Below are 23,485 nucleotides of genomic sequence, written 5' to 3'. Positions count from 1 at the left end.
CATAGTTGCTCAAAAAGTCCTTGGGACATGTTCTAGATGGATTCAAAATCATATTTTTAGTGAGACTCAGTTGAGGGATAACTCTTGTCAGCGTTGTCACGATCTGCTATGGAGTGTAAGAGTACTTCACATCTCAACATCCAGGGAACGGAGACGTGTGGGCATTCCCCAGAATTTCTGCACTTTGCACTTGAGGGGTACCACCTAAAATATAGTTTGTCACTATGGTGGCTTTTGGGCAGATAAAAACTTTATAGAATATTTGCTCCAACTTTATGTAGAGGTGAGGTAGATTCTGTGAGTATAAAGGATGAGAAGAAAGATGTTGATGGTGGCCTTATCTTCTTCTCTACTGGCTGAGCAATTCAGCTCTGGCCCTACATCTGCATACACCACTCAGCAATGCATTAGCCCTGCAGTAACAGAGTCCTTTCTCTTTAGAAGTCAGTATAGAGCATCTATTCTTATTTAGCGCTATCCTTTGGAGAGGTATTATTGTCATTCCAAACAGCCTCTCAGTGTATTTTTAACAACCATATAAGTACAGTTTTCTGCATCTGAAGGTGGCCACATGTGAATGTTCCAGTGTGTGTGTTGGAGTACAGAAGAACTGAGAGCAACTGCCCTCTTCTTGCCTAGAAGGTGACTTGCCAGAGCCCTAGACAGGGAGGCAGCCCTGGCATAGACGAGCCCCACATCAAAGTTAATCAACAGATCATGCAAATGAGGCACCCATTTATAGCATTTATTTAAATTTTCATTGAAATTACCAGTTAACTGGAATACATTTAAAATCCTGAAGTCAACACTTGAGCAAATTGGTTTTAAAACTAGATATTAAATTGCAGCACATTGCAATTTAATACATACTTTCAAGATAATTGCTTACTGCTTTAGGAGTACAAAATACATGTCCAAATAGTTTAGTGTGGTTGATGAGACACAGGAAGCAGTATCTTCTTGCTTGACTTTTTTGGGGGAAAAGAATAGAGTGTATTAATTATTGACAAGGTATCTGGACTGTGGCTACTTGGCTTTGAATATTGGCTATACCACTTACTAGTTGTATGATTTGGGAGATTCACTTCATCTCTCTGATTTCAGTTTCCCCATTTGTAAAAAAGGGAGTTAATACAGATACTTTTATCTTAAGATCATACCGTGTGCCTCGCTCAGTAACTGGTCCATTGTAAGTAACCATTAAATGTTAACTATTATTATTTTATAAGTACAGCTATATATTTTTGTTTTCTTTGTGCCAAACTACAACTAGAAAGCTTATCAGAAAGACAGTTATCCAGGTGGCTTGAATCCATGTTTTGCATTATACTTCTGTCTGACCATATTGTGCTAGTCTCTTTTCGTTAAGACGGTATGAGTTGTTAAAAACAACAAGAAAAAAACAAAACAGAAACACAAAAGCAATTTGTAACAGTAACTGGGTGACCTCCAAATTTCAGAGAATAGTAAAAATAGATTAAATCTGATTGTCCCAAGAACATACTTACTGCCATGTGCCTGGTATGTTTTAACTTTCCTTTGTTGGAATGACCACAGAACCCTTGGTGCTCAGACTATTAGTCATGGCCCTTTAGTTCCACAGAACAAAGAATGACTCTTGCTCATTAAAAGGAGGAGTTTATTGCGAGGATCTAGGATGGCTCACAGAATAGGAGAGGTAAATAATGAGGTCTTGGAAAATCTGCAGATGGCAATATTTGGGACTTGGAGATACCAACAAAGGAGATTTGACTTAATGGAAAGTCTTACTGTGACTGTGTCTTGGGGGAGGGTGCTTCCGGTGGGAAGGCTAGCCTAAGTTAAAAATGCCACCAAATGAAGAATGAGTTTTCACTCTATATCCTTAAACCTCAGAAAACATAGGAGTGGCTGATAGAACAATGAGTCAAATCTGTGGTTTCAGAAATATATGTGGACAAGAAAGAAGATGATGAATAGAACAAGCAGCCAAGATGGCAGGGAAGGAAATGTCAGCAGGTACTGTGACTAATAGAGAAACGGTGCTAATGAAGAAGAGACAAAAGATACAGCAAGTACAGCTCCTGGGAGACACACTGTACCATGGTGCAGTGGCTACTGCTGAGCCAAATGAAACCGAGTTGTCCAAGGCACAGTACTCTAGCCTGGGTTGAAAGATGGGGAGGAAATCTGCAGAGTGGGGATGTCAAGTTCTGTCTTCTCATGGAGCCCAATGCATTGAAGGCTTTTGCAGTCAAAGTGATATTCATCATGGGAGTTAGAGGTAGGACGGGGAGAGCATGGTTTGGAGAGCTGCTTATCAATATGAGAAGCTTAGATATTCAATAGCAATATAGATTGTCAAGTAATGATAACTTAATGATAGGAATAGATGTCTCTAACCTACCTTCCTGAGAAGATGAGAAGGTTACCTACTGCTGGCCTGGTGACCAGTGAAAGGAAAACATTTTGGAAATTAAAGATAGTAAGGGGGGTTTATGGTGCGTCATACATTTGTAGGCCACCTGCAGGGAGCCACCAACTATCATTTTGGCTGTCTCAGGAGGCTCCCTTCTGTGGAGTTTGTCATCTCAGAAGCTGAGTGGAGTTTATGGACCTGGCTCATTTGTTGAAGGGGGTGATTTGGTGTTTCATTTGAATCTAACTCATCTGACTGGTGTTTGGATGTTAACAAGGGGGATTTCATAAAAGAAAACCCTGGGTGATGGGAGCATGGCACCTCCAGAAAAGCTTGTGGTTGTCTGTGCTCTGCACAGGAATTGTTGGCAAACACAATAATCTTTTCCCTGTTTTATTCTGTTACCATTGTATCCAAAGATCATTTTTAAGAGGTAGACTAGTAACATTATTGTAGGGGAAAATATAAAATAAATCCAGACCTATCAACCTGCCTCATGTTTAGTTTATGATTATTGCTGTCATGTCTTCCTGCCATCATGATTTGCCAACTGAACTCAACACCAGCATCACTTTGCCTTTTTGATCCCACTAGAGTTCTCAGTGGCTTCCTATTGCCTCCTCAAGAGCAGCTATACTTTCATGCTTCTGTGAGTCTCTGCAGGATTGGTCTCCATGCCTTCTCAACAGCCCTTTCTCTCACTTAAGTTTCTGCCTCTTGGACAAACAAAAGTTCATGAGCTTTCCAGACCCGCAAATGCACACTTCTCCACCTTAATTTCTGCTGCTTTCATGTTATAAATCTCCTTGCCATGACCTTAGTTTCTACCATTAGGACTAGTTCCTATGATCAGCTAAAATCTTGACCTACTCACACCTGCCCTCACCTCCTGGTGTCTTTTCCAGCATTTCCAGTGTTAGAACAAACTTCACATTCTACCTCAGTGCTCAGACCTGAATCCTAAATCACTTTAAAGTCTTTTGTTTTCTTGAGCCCTGCATTCATTTCCTCAGCAAGTTCCTCTTTTGCTACCCAATGCCCACTTACTGCTCCTCTCATTCCATCTCCACCACCTTCCAGCCCAAGTTGCCATCCTCGATTGCCTGGTCTCCTGTAGCCTCCTAAGCAGTCTCCCTGTTTCCACATCGATGTCCTGACAGTCCACTCTCTATGTGGCATGCAGAGTAATTATTTACAAATGAAAACATCTGTCTAAAACATTTAAGTGGCTTCCTGTTGATTGTAGAGTAAAATACAAGCTCACCTGACTTGTTCCCAGTCTGCCTTTCCACATCTGATTTTATTCCTTTCCTGTTCTTGATTCTGCACGTGGGCCATGCTAATCTTTTTCTGTTTCTTAAAAAAAGACGCTATATTGATTATTTGCATTTTGTCCCTTCTTCCCGAGCCGTTTTCTTTTCATGTCATTTCATATCTGCTCCTCCTTCATGAAAACATCTTCTCTCTGCAGGAGCACTTTTTCCTAGCCACATCTAAAATACGTCCTTGTTCTTTTTTTCCCTTTTTTTAATCAAGTAATTTCCTTTGAAGCATTTATCAGAGCCTGAAATGACCTTAATTATTCATCTGTTTGCATTTTTATTATATACATTTCACAACTACTCCAAGGAAATGTAAATACTTCCATCTTCTTGTTCATTGTGCAGCCGTGAGTGTACTACACAGTGTTTTGTACATCACAGACACTTAATAAATACTTGCTGAGGAGTTGAATGAAGAACCGAGTGCCTACCTCACCCCAGAAGACATTCTGATTCCCACATTCTGACCTCAAGTATCACACACTGTACCCTTTAGATGGAATTCCAGGTAGTCATAAATATTTTTCTTATTTTCTAATTTTTCTTATTGAATTTTAAGGTCATCGTCTGTGTGTCTGAGTTTCCCACATTTGGGTTTCTCACATTTCCCATAGTGCTGGCCCCAGTAAATAGTAAATATTGCATGAATATTTTATGAAAGTATAAATTTAAAAATTACCTATTTACTGCGGAGTTCAGCGAAGGAGAATTTAACCTTTACAATCAAGTACTCATCTCCAGCTGGTTGAAGTCATGTGTATAGCTCTGTCATTTACTTCTTTGACTTCCTATTTGCAGTTGTGCTGTGGAAATTGTTCCATTCCTAAGCCAGCTCTGATTCTATGGAATCACTGGGCTGAAGCTAAGTCAGGGCATTTGTTGCCATGACACAAATCCTCAGAGCTCTTGCATCAACTGTGTGTGTTATTGTTATTTCTTAATGTTTGTCTATTTCCTATAGTCTTCTTTGTAGGCTGTCTGTAGCTCCCCTTTCAATGGCACATTGTTTCTCAGACAATAAAAATGGCTTAAAACAGATGTGAAATTTAAAATTTGAAAGGGATGCAAACAGTTCATGAGGCTGGCAGCACAAGGTGTATCAGTGAAATTAGGTATCTACTCTTTAAGCCTAAAAGAGGCTTCTGATTTAGAAATCTCCAGAATGGAAAGATATGGCTTCAATTTTTTTAATTTTAGTTTTCCTTTGCCTTGCTCTATAAATGTTCTCTTTCTAGACTTTTAGCAAACTTGAGAACAGAGACTTGGTATGGCTTACTTCTGTACCCCAGGCACCAGGCTGAGGGCTTGGCATATAGTAGGGTCTTACTAATTTATTGGTTATTACTATTCTAGCTCTTTCCCCAGCCTTCACTTCTCAGCCTGTCTTGGACTGGCCCTCTGAGTTCTCTAGACTCCTTTGGTCCCTGAGATCTTTGCATGAGTTTCTGAAGAGCTCCTTGACCTCACAACTAGGTGCTTAGATTCATTTTTGATCCATTGTTCCTCCTTTTCTGTCTTTGGAGGAAACCAGTTTTCTATTGATAATTTGCTCTTATGATTGAGAAGAGTCTTGGATGGAATCCTTTGCTCTCATTGGCAGATTTTCTGACAAAAACCTAATTGGAACCTCTAGCTGGGCTGCAGTGTAAGGTGAGCGCTGAGTTGCTGTAGACCCAGTCACATGAGTGCTTCCTGTTGACTGAGTTCTTCGCCAGGTTTGGACCCTTCTGCAGCACCCTGCACACCCTGCCACACTTTGACCCCTTTAGTGACTTGAGGCAACAAGCCTGGCCATTTCCCTCACTTGCCACTGAGAACTTTGGACCACATGGAAGTTAAATACCATGAATAAGGCCACAGCAGCAGAGCTAGAATTTGAGCTAGGATCTGCCTGGCTTGGGAATTTACTGCGTCTGAGTGGAGCCTTATTAACAGTTGCAGTAACCAGAGAAGGGAGATGGGGCTTTGCCAGGTTTAGAGCTGTGAGGCCAAAGCCAGGGAGATGCACGAGGGTTCATTTTATAAAATGAGAGCAAACTGGCCCTGTCTGGGGATCCTGGGCTGTCAGAAACGATTGAAAAGACAGCAACAGTTTTAACTGGAAAAATGAGAACTTTAGATGAGAACTAAGGGAAGGTTCATGTGTTGGAATTAGAGTCCTATGGAAAAGAAATTAAACTTGGTTTGTGTACTTATTGTGAAATTCTGGGGGAAAGGCACTTGTGTATTTGAAGTCACTCTCAGTAGAAGCTTTGTGACTGTTTCAGCTGTTTGCCATTGGAGCTACTAATTTAAGGAGTGATGAGGTTTGAGATGACTACCATTTATTGCTACAGATTTTAAAAAGAGAAGAAAAGTCTTTTCTTCAGAAGTCTTCCCTAGCACCCCAAATTCTCCTGTAATCCTACCCTTGGACCCCAAATATCTATGTTTCTAATATTCAAAACATTGTGCTGGTGTCCTTGTCATGGCTGGTGACACTGTGCCTCCTATTGCAGGTACACAACTCTCTGAGGCTGTCAGTTACTAAGCGTGGGAACTGAGTCTAACTGCTTGAAAGCTCTCATGTTGCCTTGTAGATTGTAGACACCTATAAAGCAGAATCTCATTGTTCCTTCACAGAACTACTGTATATTATTTACCTTAGTTTTCCTACTAACAGGTTCTGTTATGGGTTGGACAAGTCTGCTAAGCCCAATTAAACCTTCTGGGCCCTTATTTCCTCATCTGTGAAACTGAGTAATGAACTAGAGTCTTTATTACCGATCAATTTGTAAGTCTTGAAAACTTTCAGAACAGGGTCTGACACCTAAAAAAGCATGTCTTATACTGCAATTTTTCTGCACCTCACTCCCAAGTGAGACTTTGGGAGACTTAAGGAGAAGATCCAGTTCAGTACCTGTCCCTTAACCTGGTGTATGGCACATGGTGGGTGATGGTGGGTGGGTCATTTCAGTGAACACATAACCATCAAAGGATGAGAGGTTAGGCAACTGAAGACATGAGAATTTGGAAGGGCCTTAGAAGTCACCCAGAATAGTGATTCCCAAAGCCACCTGCATATTTGTGCATTTTAGTACTGGTAGTATAAGCTAGAGTCCGTGCTGAAAGTTTAAATTCTGATGAGGCATGGTGGCTAAAACCTGTAATCCCAGCTACTTGGGAGGCAGAGAGCAGGAGGATCCCATTTCAACAAACAATCAAGATGTGGTGGCTCATGATTGTTATCTCAGCTACACAGAAGCTTTGGGAAAAAACATGATACCTTTCCTGAAAAGTAAATAAAGCAGACATGCTGTGGCTCAAGTGGTAGAGCACCTACCTTGCAAGTGTGAGGCCTGAGTTCAAACCCCAGTGCCGCCAAATAAAAATAAACTTAAATAAGTATATATAAAAAAGTTAAATTCTGAGCTCCACCCAATAAGTAGAATCGTTTAGGGGAGAAATCTAGAAGTGTGACCCTTCATTAATTATTCCAGGGGATTTCCAGCAGCCAGTGTAGTACTTTTCCTAGACTCTCCCATTTTATAGATGAGGAAACAGAGGCATAGAAAGGTCATATTATTACAGGATCAGAGAGCTTGGGAGTGATTGAGACTGAAACTCAGCTCTTTTAGGTGAGTGAGTTATGAAGGGGAGGATTTTTGGATTGTATGAGATTAGACAAGATGACTTCCAAGACAGCTACACGATCAGTACGTCCTTGAGAACTGTTGAAAGCCAGTGTCTGAACAATGCTTCCAAAGATGCCAGCAAAATGGCACATGGGTTTTTCTCTGTGGGAGTTTGCAATCTGTAACAAGAAAGAAAATTTCTGCACAGATAACCTCAGTGGAAAGTGACAGGCAAGATATGTGCACAGCTGCCCTCCCCATGTGACTGCCAATTTGGCTGCCATCTTCTGTCCTGAGCTTATGGAGTGATGCAGCTGTCCTCACATGGCATCCCCTGCCGTTGTAGCCCCTCATCCTACTCTTCCACAGGGACACTCACCAGCCACTTGGTCTAGAGTCTCTTACACCGCTCATGTGATCATTCTGAAAACTCCCTTTCTACGGTCATAGCTTACTTACCATCATCTGCAAATTCCCTCATGTATTTAACAAATGCGCTGTCTACCACTATTAGATAATGCTCATTGAGACAGCTAATATCAGTTGCCATTTACTGAGTACCCACTATGTGCTTTGTCTTATTAATTTGCTCAATCTTTGTCAAAGGAAAAGGCGCCTCTACCTATGTGAACAGGTTTTGAAGTGGATTTCCTGCTTGTTAGGAGTGTACATCTCTCTGACCAAGGCAAACGATGGACTTGTGTGGAGTTTTAAAGGGCATGGGGTGTGAGGAATTGGTGGAAATGCAGATGTGAGAGTGTTTGGGTTGAGTGGCTTTCAGAGGGAAATGTGATTCCTGGGACAAGACTGTGGTTGATGGCACTGACTTTCAGAAGTCCAGGGAAAAAAAAGAGCATAGAAATGGAGGGTACTGAGAGCAGAAGGGAGAGGACGGGGGGGGGGGGGGGGAGGAAGAGAGAAAGAGAGAGAGAAAGAGAGAGAGAGGATTGTTAGGACCCGGAATCGAGGGAGGGAGAGAGTGAGCACAGGGAGAGGGAGGGAGAGAGAGATCCTTTGGTGCATGGTTTCCTTGAATAATCCAGAGGCCATTAACTCTATCGTGTCTGCCTGATTGTTCCCAAGCTCTTCTTTTAGTCCCCACTGTCCATCAACTATGTTCTGTGTAGGCTCCATCCAGGCCAAAGGAGCCTCATGCTTGATTAAGTCCAGTCTTGAGTTCTCAAGTGTGAAGCATATAGATAACCAGCTATAGCAGCCCAGAGGAGGTGCCATTGCTGGCTGTTCCAAGGAAGCAGGCAGTGCCTCTTTCAGTTAACAGGTAGCAAATGTCTATCAAACCCCTATAAACTGCCAGTCATGTTCTAGGGGTATGGAGACAACACTGCAGCTGTCAGACACAAAGTCATGCTTGCACTGAGCTTTTGGGAGACAGAGAGCTAACAAACACATGGATACCTGGGCATCACATGTTACATAATTGTCACTACTCTAGAGTGAAGGGAGAAAAAGAAGGTAGTAGAAAGAAGTGGTTGCTATCATGTAGGATTGTTAAAGAAGACCTAGCTGAGAAACTGCTATTTGAGGAAAGAATTAAGTCCTGGTGAAGAAATCAAAGATGTTGGAGCTGCGCAGCTTGGATGACAGTTAGGAGAGGTGAGGGAGAGAGGTCACATGGGCTAGGTAGGTCATTATGAAGGCTTTGACTGACTTGGGCAGATGAGAAGTTGTGAATCCAGCAGAGGCGTTCTCCTGCGATCTCACCTGTTTCCTCACAGGAGCTGCAGTCCACAGGGCAAGAGGAGCACAGGAGGCTGAGGTTCCCTGGGAAACTACTGCAGTGATTCAACCATTGAATGGTGCTTTGGAGGAGTGTGGTAGGTGGGGTGATGAAAAGCACTCGATTTACGGAGCTGCCTCCATCTGGAGACTTCATTAGCATCACATAAAGTCTCTAGTTAGAAAGCCGGGGATGCCAGCCTCAGTAGACCACAGCTTTGTAGAGTGGGGGTTGAGGGGGAAGCAGAGGCATGTGATCATAATGACAAATGATAATAGAATAAAATGTGACTACTGAGGAAAGAGGACCCAGAGGTTTCTTATAGTATTTTCTTTTAGACAATTGTGTGAATTACAAGGATTTCTTTAATCAATTGCTATAAAGACAGTGATGATTTAAATTAAATTTCACTGCTATTCTGGTTGTGACTGACATTTTAAAATTTTATTGTGTGTGTGGTGTGTGGATTTGTGGGGGATAGGGGAGGGAGAGAAAGAGAGAAACTGACTCTGACCCTCTGGGAGGGCTAAGAGCTGCTATAATTCCCTGGGCAATAAAAGCCTGAAATTCTACTAATGAGGTTCAAAAAAATCTCACATTTCCATGTGCCTAATAATAGCACTGCCTACTGATATAACCAGGCTTCTTGGAATAATTGCCCTCTTTCCCACTTTATTTGTTAGACCTTAAAAACTTTTTTTTTTTTTTGAGGGAAAGTATCTTTGGATACAGAGTATTTCCATCTAAAAGTTCAGTTTTAGGGCTGCAACATTTGGGCCTCAGCCATGTTAACTGCACCTGGAAGGAAGGGGGAGGTGGAGTTGAGGTTTCTGCCTGAACTCTGGGGTTTTCCCTCCTTGGGGGATTAGGTAGATCCTGTGCTGCACACCTGGTTTCTCAGACTGGGGATCTGCCTTTGTGGACATCATTTGTATTTGTCAGTAATAGAACTAACAGGCTTATCAAGCCACATGATTTTAACAGAACATTGAACTTTCAGGAGAAAATGTTCTGAGGGATAATAAATGTGGATACTCCTAGATCCCTCAGTAAGCATAGAAATAACTGAAATGCTTACATTTGGAGACTTTTAAAAATAGATCACCAGCTTTGGCTAGGTGGGTTTAGAATGTAAGGCACTTTGAGAGGTACAGTGCTGAAAAATACTTTTCAAAACCGTTTCTGTAAATTCCAACTAAATGAACATGTGGATTATGAGGTGCAGAATACTGATTAGAGACAGAGAATGTGATCAAATCAGAGCTCTCATGGCAAATATTGGTTGAATAGCTGGATTAGGTTGCCAGGATTATTTTTGTGGAGGGCTATTTTGGGCAGGCAGTAGCCTTCCTTCTCAGATGTAGATTTCCATGTTGACTTTTAGCCTTTAGTCACCATGCAGCAGTCCTGAGTGTGTTCTGTCTGCCTGAACTGCAAGTGTGAAAGGTTTAAAAGGCACTAAAGACCAGCTTTCACAAGCCCATTCTGTTTCTTTCTTACTGTCCTTTCTTTGGGAAGTGGCTGTGAGAGTAGGGAGCGGCTTTCAATGGCAAAGTATTGTCTCTAATATAGAGGGTCATTGAATTTTATTTTATTTATTTATTTTTTATTTTGGTGGTACTGGAGTTTGAGCTCAGGGCCTCATGCTTGCTAGGCAAGCACTCTACCACTTGAGCCAGTCCACCAGCCCCTACAGAGGGTCATTGAAACATAGGTGTCAAATGTGAAAAAAAAAAGTGAGTGACATTTCTATATTGTCCTTCTTTCTAAAGAATGATTGATTAAACGGGAAAATAAGGTTGAACTTAACACATTACAACACAGCAAGTGTACATGACAGTTAAGCTGTGTTTGCAAATATCTCTTTGCACATCTTTGAAAGTTGTTTGCAAGAGTGAGTAAAATGGACCCGAGCCCCTCCACACTCCCTGATGCTAAACAAGATGCCACAGCAAAGGAACATGCAACTTTCTTTTTGTGTAAACTGAAATTTAGTCCACAGGGAAGGTGACCAAGAGCTACTCGTGCCTGCAGGGAGAGGGCACTTCCATTCAGAGACATGTCCTTCATAGAAGCAACTTTTCTTTGTTTTTGAAGATTTCAATATTTGCTTTCCTGAAGGTGTCCAGATGACCCCTTTAGTTCCTTCTAGGACTCAGATACATCAAATTCAGAATGGACCTTTATAAAATTCAATTTTGTATTCCAATCCAGAAATGCATTAGTGCTTCCCTGGGGAAAACAATTTGTGTATGGCCAGGTGCTGTGTTTTCTTTACTCCTGCACAGAGCTAGCTTCATCCTTGGGCTCAGAAATGCAAAGGAAATTTGCACAAGGAAAGGAAGGCTGAGACTTGCTACCTCAGTTATAGATTGGTCTACTCAATGTACCACATTTGGAAAGTTAGAACAAATCTTGTATACTTTATACTTCAAGGGAACACTTTAACAGCATAGAAGCCATGTTAAGTCCAGGTACAAATGAAGGGCTCATTCCCCAAATACCCAGTCCCCTGCCTGGGCCCCATACCCTGCTATAGGCAAGAAGAGATGTATCTAAAGAAAGGATCCAATGGCAATTATTTGTACATTTGTGGGAATGCCAGAGAATGTTTTATTCTTATAATTATGGAAGATATTATGTTTTTCAACTTCAAAACCATCTAATATGGAAATTGTACACAGTGATAACCTTTCTATCAGGCTTGACATTATAGTAAGTCAGGGGTCATCCACTCCATGTGCTAACTCAGCCCAGCACACAGGAGCATGTGTCGTAAGATGGGTTTACTTACCCTATAGAGCTTTGTGATTTTCTTAACTCTGCCAGGCTATTGGGCACCATAAGAAATTGTCAGCATCAATACCCCAAAGGGTGCGTTCATATTAAAAGAAGATGTGCCATTGGCACTGGGACAGTGCTCCCCCTCACACACCCTTTGCCTGTGTTTCGTGTGTAAGTTAATTAGATTATATTTCAAACACAATTTGTTTGTGTGCTTCCAGGAGATATTGATCAACAAGAGATGATTGCAAGTAAGAAGAGTGCTGTACTTGTGGATGGAATTGTGCTAAATGGCCCTACAACAGATGTAAAAGCAGGAGAAAAATTTGTTGAAGAGGCCTGTAGGCTAATAATGGAAGAAGTAGTTTTAAAAGCTACAGATGTCAAAGAGAAGGTAAGAATAAAAACCTTAAGAAGTCCTAGGACTGGGAAGGATAGGATTTCCCCATTTTGTTTGGCTGTATGTAAAGGGGGGAGAAGTACAGACTTTCCTTTCTCTCTGTCTCAACAGGATGTCCAGATACCAATGCTCGGGCCATTTCCTTTCCCAACCTCACGCAGTGTCTATTCTCCTGCAGGGTTGCCTCCTTTGTCAGGTCCTATTTATTGGGGGATTGGCTGAGACCCAGAGCTTAACCAGAAAAGGCCACAAGGCACAGGGATGAAGTTCCTGCCCTGGTTTATGATCTGGAGTGTAAATATCTGTACTCTGACTTATCTACTCCCGTGAGCATTCTCTCCATTTTCTTGTGCATATTCTTTATGTTGCTAGTGAAAGGCAGCAGAAGGTAGAAAAGTTTGTGAAAACTTGTTTTGTTTGCCTAATAGTCCTCCCAGAAGCTTAAACTAGAAATTTTGGGTTGTTCAATGGTACTCCTGGATGGTGCCATAGACTGGGTCTAGGTTTGAAACACAGGCTCAAATGGGTGATAGAATAACCACCAGTAGTATCTTCTCTAGAGTCCTTTGTTGCTGCATGCTAGGCTCTGTTCAAAGCACCACTCCACATGTGAAGTGTATTCAAGCCTAAGGAGCAGGTGCTGTTTACTATCCCCGTTTTAGAGATGAGGCAGAAAGTGAGGCACAAATGGGCCGAGTATCTTGCCCAAGATCACACACTAGCAAGGATCAGAGCTGGGGCTAAAAATCCACGCAGGTGGCTTCAGAGTCTGCTCTGCTTCGTGTGCTTCACAAGCCACTAAACTATCTTTTCTCCTACTGATCACATCTCATGTTGGTATTGGATTACCAATTCCAATGAGAGACACTGTTTCCCCAATTCCCCTATCCTCAGTTATATTAGTAGGAAATACATGCCATTAAAAATTTTTTTGATAACCCTATAGGTCACAACTCTGGTATTTTAATGTGCAATCAAATCACCTGGGATCTTGTTGAGATGTGGATTATGAATCAATAGGTCTTGGTGGAGCCTGTAAGTCCCTATTTTTAACAAGCTTCCAGGTCCGATTCATTTTATTAAGGTATTTCTAGTTTTTTTAATGCTCTCCCCACTCTTTCCGTAATTCTTACTGTTACTGTTTTGCAGTGCTAGGAATCAAGTGCTCTAGCATGGAGCTGCATCCCCTGCCCTGTTAACAAGCTTCCAGGAATGTCCCTGCTAATGAATGGTCTGAAGACCACATGTAGAGTATACCAGAGTTCTGGTTTGGTTGCTGTTGGGACTATTCTAAAGTGCTCCATACTGCACACTGTAATACCTTAAACTGCACAGGAATGACAATAATGAATATAACAGAAAATCAGCAGGTCTTTTAAATATCCCATTGATAATTATGAACAGTAATATATCTAGATGTTTTAATACCATGGGGCCAATTCATGATAAGTTTATTATGTAAAAAAGTGTTCTCTCATGACATTTTTATTTTAGGCTTTTCAAAATTGTTTGGATTATAGTCAGCCTCTAGTTTTGTTTTTCCTGTTGTGATGTTTGTGAATATTATTCAGTTTAGTAAAAAATGTATCAAACAAAAAAAAAAAAATTTTTTTGAATGTGGTGGTATTTATTCTGAATTTTGGGTTACATGCATTTTGGTAGTCTATTAAATAACATGTTGACATGGCCTCTGAATGCAGAAGAGTTATATTCAAGTCAAAATTGCTGATGGTATTTATTTATATATTTATCTATTTGTGGATTGAACCTGGGACCTCCCACTTACTAGGCAAGCACTCTACCACTTGTGCTGCACCCTCAGCCTGCTGATGGTATTTCTTTTTCATTCAGATTATATATTTATAATTGCATATTTTCTGATCTTCTCTGTACTTGTGAAATATTCTGGGCCTTGTTTGTTTTGGAGTACACTGCTTCTCTGACATTTTTTTAAATTGGCCTTTATTCAGTCATTAAATATTAACAGAGTGTCAGCTACTGGTAAGGCATTAAATTCAGCCCTAGAGGATATAAAGAAACAAAAGATTAAGGCTGAGCTCTGAACAGAATTCATAATCTGACTGGAAGGATATGTTTTCATTGGAGAAAGGAACAATGGGAATATGACAAATGCTGTGAGTTTGGGGCAGACTTTTGGCAGCTCACAGAAGAGTGGACCTTTGAGCTTTGATGTAGAGTGTAAAGGTTAAGTAGGATTTGGGTGGACAGAGAGAAACCAAGGTGGGTATGCTCATTTCTAGGGCTGTTAAAGACAGCTGGAAGGTAAATAATGGAAAGAGAGCTGCAGAGGGGCAAGATGTATTTAGCACAGCAAGGGGACTTTCTTGTCTGGAAAGAAAGACTCATAATGGGAAACAAGATGAGAAGGGGAGGCTGGTGACTTTAAGTTACCAACTAAGGAACTCCAAGTTGGTCATAGTATAGTAGAGATGCAGGCTATCTATCTGTGTGAAGTTGGGGTAAAAGCTATTTGGGATTGAGGGAGGCAGGTGAGGTTTTTATACAACCGACTTAGCCTACTTTTTCTGAGATCCAACAGGACACTATTAAAAGGTGACCTGCAGATACATCCCACACTTGATAAGGTGATTACTTCTAGGTACCTCATCAGTAGATATTCCTTTTTAGCCACTTTTCTAAAAATTGAGTTGCGATTTATAGTCAGTAAAATCACTCTTGGTGTGTAGTTTCATGAGCCTTTAGAAGTCATGCAATCATCACCATGATCAAGATACAAAGCAGCTCCATCTCTCCCCAAATTTTCCTATGCCCCCCACCCCCGCAAAACAACTCTTCCTGATCCTCTAGCCCCTGGAAACTAGGGATCTGTTTTCTGTCCCTCTAGTTTTTGTCTTTTCCAGATGTCATGTAGATGGGACTGTGTGGTAAGTAGCCTTTGAGTTGTGCTGTGTTTCCTCATCTGAGTTCACTGAGGCTCACCTGTGTCATTGAGCACATTGCCAGTCATTCTTGTAGGTGGCCTCGGGCACTGATGATTCACTTCAGCCTATCAGGGCTGCATCACCTGAGGTTAACTCCATGCCTCTGGCACAACTTGATTCTTCCTTCGGCTTCTCTAACTTCCCACCTCCCAGGCTTGTCACTCCTGGCTATTCCTCGGTCTCTCACCTCCCCTCCACAAGTGAGTTTTTTAAAGATATCTACACTTCCTCCCGCCCTCTACTTCTTCACCTCCTACCTCCTCACTCCACCACCATCTGGCCTCCACCCCACCTCTCTACGTCAAACTCTTCTTGCCAGGAGCAAAAGGGACTTCCAGTCTTCAGCTGATTTGGCTTCTTAGCAGTGCTTGTCAGTAATGAGTGTTTTCTCCTTAAAACATCCCTCGTTCTTGGTTTGGGGAGCATTAACTCTTCCGAGGATTCTCCTTCCTCGCTGACTAGTCCTCTACCTTCTCCATGCCCTTCCTTAAATGTTGGCATTTCCCAGAAATCCTGTGGCTTTCCCTCCCTGAAGGTTCTCTGTGAGTTGGGTCATTCATCTGCTGGTGTATCTTCACAAGAATCTCAAACTGACTACTATTTCACCTGTTTTGGTTGTGCTCAGAGTGCCTTACACAAAAGAGACTCAAAACTCCTCACCCCCCTACTCCCAACCAGTTCCTTGTGCAGCCCCATTGCTACCATAAGACCCTATGTCTGAGAGAGAGAGAAACCTTAGGGTCAGCTTTGGCTCATTTCTTTTTCTTACCCTCAACATCTAATCAATTTCCGGTTATTGATTCAGCATTTTGAATAACTCTGGGAAACACTTCATGTCTACCGAATCTCCCCTCCTTCAGACCACCATCATCTCTTGCCTGATTTATTATAGTTATCTATTTTTTCCAGTTTTACTTGGAATCTCCACATGGCAACCGAAGCTATTGTCCAAAACATAGCTATGACCCTTCCATCCCCCGATCCCAAACATTTCACTGACTTCCTTAGAACCAGTCAGTTATGTGCTTATAAAGCCCACTGCCATCTACCCACTTATTTAATCATTTATTCCCCATATCTTTATTATCTCAAATGTATCCAGTTCTGTGTTAGTTACTTGGGATGGGTGCATGAACAGACCATAACCTCTGCTCTGAGGGAGATTGTGTAGGACTAATAAATAACTGAGTAACATAGCATGTTGGAACATGAAAAGTGCTATGGGAAAAAGGAGGAGCAGAGAATGTTAGGAAAATTGATAGAGATTATGCAATGGACAGATAGTACTTACTAAGTAAGGAGTGTGGGTTGCTGCCATTGAGAAAGTGACACATTTGAACAAGCTTTAAAAAAAAAGGAGGGAGTTAGCTATGAGGGCACTTGGGGGAGAAGCATTCTAGATAGAGGGCACAGCCAAGCAGAGACCCTAAAGTGGGAACTTGCTAGGTGGGTTAAGGAGCAACAGGGAAGTGAGTCCCAGTGGAGGTAAGTAGTGCAGGATGAGACTACAGGGGTACTGTAGCCAGGGGAAACAGCCATGCAGGAGCTCTGTGAGTCCTTGCAAGCATTTCAGCTTTTACCTTTAAGAAAATGGGGAGTCAATAGGTATATTTGAGCCAAGGATCATTATGGCTGCTAGCTGATAGACTTGTGGGGCAAGGATACACATAGAGTATGTCTGTGTGCAGCTTTGCTTGTTGCAAAGTCCACATGCCAACCACAGCAGACTTACTCTACTTCTCAGATGTGCTACCGTCTCCTCTACTTTCAGCCTTTGTTGTTCCATTACTTCCCTCCAGAATATCTTGTGTTGCCTCATCCTTTAACCTCTGCTTGATTCACTCTGTTCTGATTTTGTGCCACAAACTCTGATACCTGTCTGCCAGGTGTCCTTCTCTGACTGTGCACATTTCAGATGGCCCCTCCCTGGCACCAACAATATCTGCATTGAACTCATAGCTCTTTTCATGTTGAGCCATGGTTGCAGGTTTCATTCCCCTCAGCTCCCACTTGTTGGAAGCTTCCTAAGGATAGAGTCCTGGCTTCTCATCCCTGTTGGTCCTGGGATTTGCTGAGTGCTTGGCTAACCCAGTGTTATTTCTCCACCTTCAGGTGTGTGAATGGCAGCCTCCTGAACAACTGAGGCAACTCCTTGACTTGGAGATGAGAGACACAGGCGAGCCACATGACAGGCTCTTGAAACTCTGCCAGGATGTCATACGTTTCAGCGTCAAAACTAGTAAGGCCTTCAGTTAATGTCCTTGATCTGTGCCTAACAAGCACTTTTGAAGCATTTATTTACTTCTTAATAAAGCTGAGGATGATAGTGTTTATGGGATAAGAAAACTGGATAAAAAATAGTGGTCATGATGTTTTTACCATGGTCCATTTAATCCCTAATCCAGATTTGTTGTCCAAGCCAATGATAAATTGACAGGAAAACTGTTGGTGTTAGCGTTTATATGATCTATTCCTTGTCAATCCTCATCTTCCACTTGTAAGCAAGACCATAAATTATCACTGTTATTTATTGTTTCTTAAATTGGTCCAACCTGACAAATACTATTTTGATTATATGAATTTCTAATGGCTTTTAAATTTTTATGTTTAAACATTCTTTATGGAAAAAGACTATTTGAGAAGGTGTCTTTAATGTAGCAGCAATAGATTTATTTGGGAGGTACTGATTCACTCTTGGAAATTGCTGATTACTAAATTACTATCAAATCTGGCAAAACCAAAAAATAAAAAACTTTAGTCAGATGTAAGAAATTGAATACATGTTAAGTTTTGCTATGACTATTCACATTAATGCCATAACTACCTTGACCTTGTGTAAATGCAGTGACGTGATGTCAGCCACACACTGGAGTACTAGTCCAGTCTGACTGTTAATGTCCTATACAAGAGTGGGAGACTAACTTGCCTGAATAAACATGTCTCAGTGTGATGTGAAGGTAGTCTAGTGCTTAAAACTCTCCAGGCATTATGTTTTGTGAATTCTGACATGGACTAAATTTAGTGGAAAGAACATCATAAAATCCTGGCTAAAAATAATTAGATTAAATTCCCTTGGGAATGTCTGCTGTATATGTATCAAAAACTCAGTTAGCATTCACAAGCAGAGATACATATCTTATTATTATAGTATATATCAGAAGTATAGAGTGACATTTAATGCAGTAGATTTTTCAGTTTACTGGATATTTTCCATAATGTTACCATGGAAATCCATCATAAATTAACACAGAACTAAAAAAAAGTCCTTTAAAATTACTTGTAGCAATGTCTTGTTTCCTTTCCTGATCAGAGAATGTTTTCCATGTTTTAAATGAAAAGACATTTTCTTTTGAGATTTTTGTCTTTTATTGAACCCATAATTTAAGGAGAGAGACAAAAACCCCTACTCTAAATTCTGCAAATGGTAATGAGGGATCAATAGTTAAGATGGTTTTAAGCACTAAAATTAGAAGTAGACGTCCTGTCTCTGATTTCTGTGATGCTGGGCTTCTGATGATGGAGAATGTCAAGCCAGTTAGTCTGGTGTTTGGTAGGAGTATTCACACTGTTTAAATCCAAGAACCTTCATGAGACCTTTTATATGAGAAAAAAAAAAAAAAAGAGAGAGAGTTGGAACTCGACATTGTTGGAGTCTTGAAGGAAACTGTGTTTAAAGTAAGCTGAATCAGAAAGTGCACAAAACCTGCCTGATGAGTCACATCCCACTCCTCCATAATACTGTCATCCTATTGAAGCTGAAAAATGAAAAGGCTACTTCATGGCCTGTGACCTGGGGTGAACCCTGTTGGTACATGTTGGTCTGATGTGAGGGAAGTAAGTATTGATATTTCCAGAAGGCAGATACAGCAGGCAGCAGCACTGGACAAATGTGTTCAAACCCATTTACTACGGGTTCTGGTTGGATGTGGGCTATGGAAAGAGCATGGTGCGTGCTCCAGTTTTACTTAGAAACATTGCTTAGTGGAAAAGGCCTCAGAATTTTTCCTTGTACATAATCATATTTTGAATGTTTTTTTAAATTGAGGTTCACTTATATTCACAAAGGTGCATGAATCTGAAGCGTCAGCTCAGTGAACTTGCACGTGTCCGTGCAATATGGAAGCCAACAAGCGTTAGGCCATTTCTAGCACCCAGAGGCTCCTCCAACCCCTGCCCAATCAGCAGTCCCTCCCCCAGAGCAGCTAGAATCCTGACCTCTGCTTCCACAAGTGGTTTTGCTGAGTCTGAATGTCATATGAATGGAATATAAATGTCAAATGGAAAATAAGTGTCACATAAATGGAATGTCATATAAATAGAATATAAGTGCTATGCCTATTCTTTTGGGCTGTCTACTTCACAGTTTGAAAGATTCATTTATGTGATTGCTGTATCAGTAGGTTTCTTTCTCTTTTCACTGATGCATAGGTGAATACTTTGTTTTAAATCTACAGGTCACCCAAGATTTTTCAACCAGTTGTATGCTGGTCTTGATTATTACTCCTTGGTGGCCCGACTAATGACAGAAGCATTGAACCCTAGTGTGTAAGTGCCATGCTACTGGAATTTCACCCTGAATGTGGGTTAGAGATGTTTTTTAAATAGATGAAATTTTATTTCATGAATTTCTATTTAATGTTTTTTTTTTCATACTCTACCATTAGTAATTGGAGTCTTGTGACACGAAGCAGTAGTAGAGGGGCTGTTTGGTTTATAGGGTGGTGTTGTGAACTGGTATGACAGGGATTGCTATCTCCTTTTAACAGACATGAAAACTGAGTAAGCAACTTTCCATTCATTCCTGCATGAAAACCTCTACCTCTGCTAAGCACTAGAGAGAGACTTTGAATAAAAACAGATCTTGACTCTGTCCTCATGAAGCATAAAATCTGGTGAGAGTAGGAGACATCCTAGTCAAAATAGTACTAGTGTGAAATTAATGTTAAATTCATACTCTCATGTAAGGGAGAGGTGCCTGATGTTATAAATATAAATGGGGACATTTTTCCAAGTTGACAGCTTAGGAAAGTCTTTACTTGAACAGTGTTGGCTAAGAGCTAGAGGATGCGTAAGAGTTAATGAGAGGGAAGAATTCCAAGGAGAGGGAACAGCATGTACAAAGACCCTATGGTGGGAGGCATGCCATACTCTGAACTGAAAGGTCAGTGTGGGTAGAGCTGACAGAGTACCAGGGACGGTAGTAGAGGACAAGAGTGGAAAGATGGAGAGAAGCCAGATATGCTAGAGCACTGTGGACCATACTCGTTAGTTATTCTAAGTACATCGAGAAACCATTGAGTGTTTCCAAGCCATTAGGTACATTTGCTACTAATTGCCAGAAAAATGCAGAATGTGTCAGAGGGGATTGATTAAGAGGACATTTCCTTAGTAATGTGAGAGATAATAGTAGTTTGGACTTAGATGGAAGTAAAGGGAATAGAAAAAGTGGGTTTAGAAGATCAAATGAAAAGAGTAGATAATATGTTGGATCTTGGAAATGAGTATAAGAGGGATGGTTCTGAAATGTTTGGGTTTCCATGGTCATGCCATTCAGTGATATAAGAAGAAGCAGGAGAGGGGACCAGTTTTCAAGTATATGGTGGATGAGGCAAAGTCAAGAATTCAATTTTCAAGTGTGGGTGTTTGAGCATGCAATGACTTTGAGATATCCAAGAATATTTATCGACTAAGCTGACAGATATATGAGCCTGGAATTTTGAGGTCCACAGGAAAGGTATAAATTTAAAAGCTATTGGCAAAGTGATGGGGATTGAAATAGTGGGCATGGATGACTTCCCTAAGTCAGTGATTCTCATCCTTGTCTGCTCAGTACAATCAACATGGGAGCCATAAAAATAGACATTGATGCCTCAGTCCCAACCCAGACCAACTAAATATAAATGCGGTAGGTGTGTCCCATAAATTGATACCTATACAAAGCTCAACAAGTGACTTTAATGAGCAGCTAGGATGGAGAACCACTGTTACAAGGATAGAGCTAGGTTAAAGAGAGGTAAAGGCTTGGGACGGGGCGTTGAGGACATCCAACCTTTAATGGTTAGGAGGAAGAGAAGCAGAAAAGGGGAAGGATGAGGGGGCTGTGTGGAAGTTGTGGAGGAGCAGGTGTCCAGAGCCATATGCTGTTCAGTAGTTAACCGAGGTGAGTGATGACACAGGTTAGCAACATCGTGTCATTGGTGACCTCACAGATGTCAGATTCCAGTGGGTGGAAGAAGCAGTAGATAGGTCAGAAAAGACAAGAAAGTTAAACTCTGAATCATCCCTTGTACAGCATAGGTTTTATAGCTCTTTCCGTGGTTTTTTAAAATCTGAAAAATAGAGGTCTTTGAAATATTCAGTTGTTACTAACCTGGACCATCCTCTCAAAATGTGGTCACCCTTGAGTGTGTTCCATCTCACCCTCCCCTCTAGCTGGAGGCCTGTCCCCAGTGTAACACTGAACTTGTTTTCAGTGACAGGTTTAACACTAACTCTTTTTGTTACAAAAAAGTGAATGATTATTTTATTTTGGGTACACAAAAACATACACACTTTTGGTGTGAGTGAACTGGTTTCATAGTGTGGTTGAAAATAGAGTCTGTCTTATTTTTCAAAGGATATAACATCTACAGAGTGCTTGGCACATAGGCAGATCATAGAGTCAGTTTTCAGTATTTTTGCTTCCATCCCAAACTTTCCCCTCCAGATGTTAAAATAATTTTTGTGACTATAAATCTAAATACAACTGCATGGTCTATGTATTAGTCCATTGTGTGGAAAGAGAAGCAATTCAAACATTACAGAACTTGACACAGTAACCGATGTAGTTTGAGGTTCTTGGAAAGGCACTCTGTATGGAGTTAGTGTGCAGAGTGTTTGCTAAGAAGTACCTTCAGGATCAACTTGAGTGACTAGAGAGTGAGGGCGGAGGAAGCGGGCATGGGCAGGGATGGGAGGCAAGCTACAGTCTAGGCTCAGTGCCTGTCTCTGCTGACCTCACAGAGATCTCTGCAGTGAGCAGTCAATTATGGAAGCTATAGGAAGAGTTGTGGCCTTGGAGGAAGCAGATTCCTGCTGCTGAGACAATCCTAACAGGGCTAACATAGCAAGGTTCTCTGACATCAGTGTTCAAGCCCACAGCAACAAGTTCTTCAGTGATCAGCACAGAATAAAACATGATCTGTACAGGACAGGAGTAAGGTGATGGAAGCCCTAGTTCAGGACAGGAAGCCTCCATGTAGAGAATCTAGTGCTGACTGTTAATGTAGTCATATTAGTAACCTAATACAACCTGGTTACCAAGACAATGACTTCTCTTTAATCATCCTCAGCATCCAATGCTGTAGCCAGAGAATGCAAAGAGTGAAATGACCACTGCCCATGATCAATCCAAAGAATCTCTCCTCATGGAATCAAAGGTGTCTTCTAAACTAAGACTGCTGTTGTGGCTTGCATACCCCTAAGGCCACCACCTATTGGTAGTTATCTAGCACTGTCACCTGTGGAGATAGTCTTTATTTCCAAGAGATGAATTCCCAAAACTACCTACACCTTTGCATCCACTGGGTTTAATAAAACTTTGTGCATTTCTTGGAACACCAAAGGGATATTTTGACTCTAGTCATAGAAGTGAAGTGTTTTTTATATCTGTCTAGTTATACGTATGAGGTGTCCCCAGTGTTTCTGTTAGTGGAAGAAGCGGTTCTGAAGAAAATGATTGAATTTATTGGCTGGAAAGAAGGGGATGGAATATTTAACCCAGGTGAGTACAACTAGTTATTTCCACCTGCCTCTTCTATGTGCATCTAAAAATACACAGTCATGTGAGGAACAAACTTCTTGTAGACTTATACATTACAAAAAGTTGGTATTAATAGTGCTACCAAATTGGGCACTGGTGACTCATATCTGTAATCCTAGCTATGTGTGAGGCTGTGAGGCTGAGATCAGGAGGATTGTGGTTTGAATCTAGCCCTAGGAAAATAGTTCACAACACCCCATCTCACAATAACCAGAGCAAAATGGACTGGAAATGTGGTTCAAGTGATACAGCTTCTGCTATGCAAGCATGAAGCCTTGAGTTCAAACTCCAAACCCCAAAACAAAAACAGTGGTACTTAGTAAGCATATAGCTTGCACCTTTCTCTAGAGTGACCATACTTTGCACAAATGCTAAATTAATGGCATGCATAACTAACAAATGAGATATCTACAATTTAGTATTTATAGGTCTACAATTTCAGATTTAAATCTAACATAGGTGAAT

At 41.2% G+C, this 23,485-nt stretch overlaps 1 protein-coding gene across 4 annotated transcripts in view; it reads left to right on the top strand.

Moving 5' to 3' along the window:
- Positions 1–23,485, top strand: part of Gadl1 (glutamate decarboxylase like 1) — a 159,742-nt gene that overhangs the window by 16,734 nt on the left and 119,523 nt on the right. Inside the window, exons 1-5 of one of the 4 annotated variants that reach the window (XM_074074048.1) lie at positions 8,995–9,151; positions 12,078–12,250; positions 17,332–17,458; positions 19,674–19,764; positions 22,875–22,981. In XM_074074048.1, coding sequence (XP_073930149.1) covers positions 12,098–12,250; positions 17,332–17,458; positions 19,674–19,764; positions 22,875–22,981 — 478 coding nt within the window. In that variant the 5' untranslated portion in view covers positions 8,995–9,151; positions 12,078–12,097. Of the gene's footprint in view, positions 1–8,994; positions 9,170–12,077; positions 12,251–14,273; positions 14,392–17,331; positions 17,459–19,673; positions 19,765–22,874; positions 22,982–23,485 lie in introns of those variants that run through there. The other 3 variants (XM_074074047.1, XM_020156325.2, XM_074074049.1) reach the window with 3 other exon arrangements.

Source organism: Castor canadensis, chromosome 5, assembly GCF_047511655.1.
Source record: "Castor canadensis chromosome 5, mCasCan1.hap1v2, whole genome shotgun sequence".
Lineage (NCBI taxonomy): Eukaryota > Metazoa > Chordata > Mammalia > Rodentia > Castoridae > Castor > Castor canadensis.
This window is presented reverse-complemented; position numbering and strand designations above follow the sequence as displayed.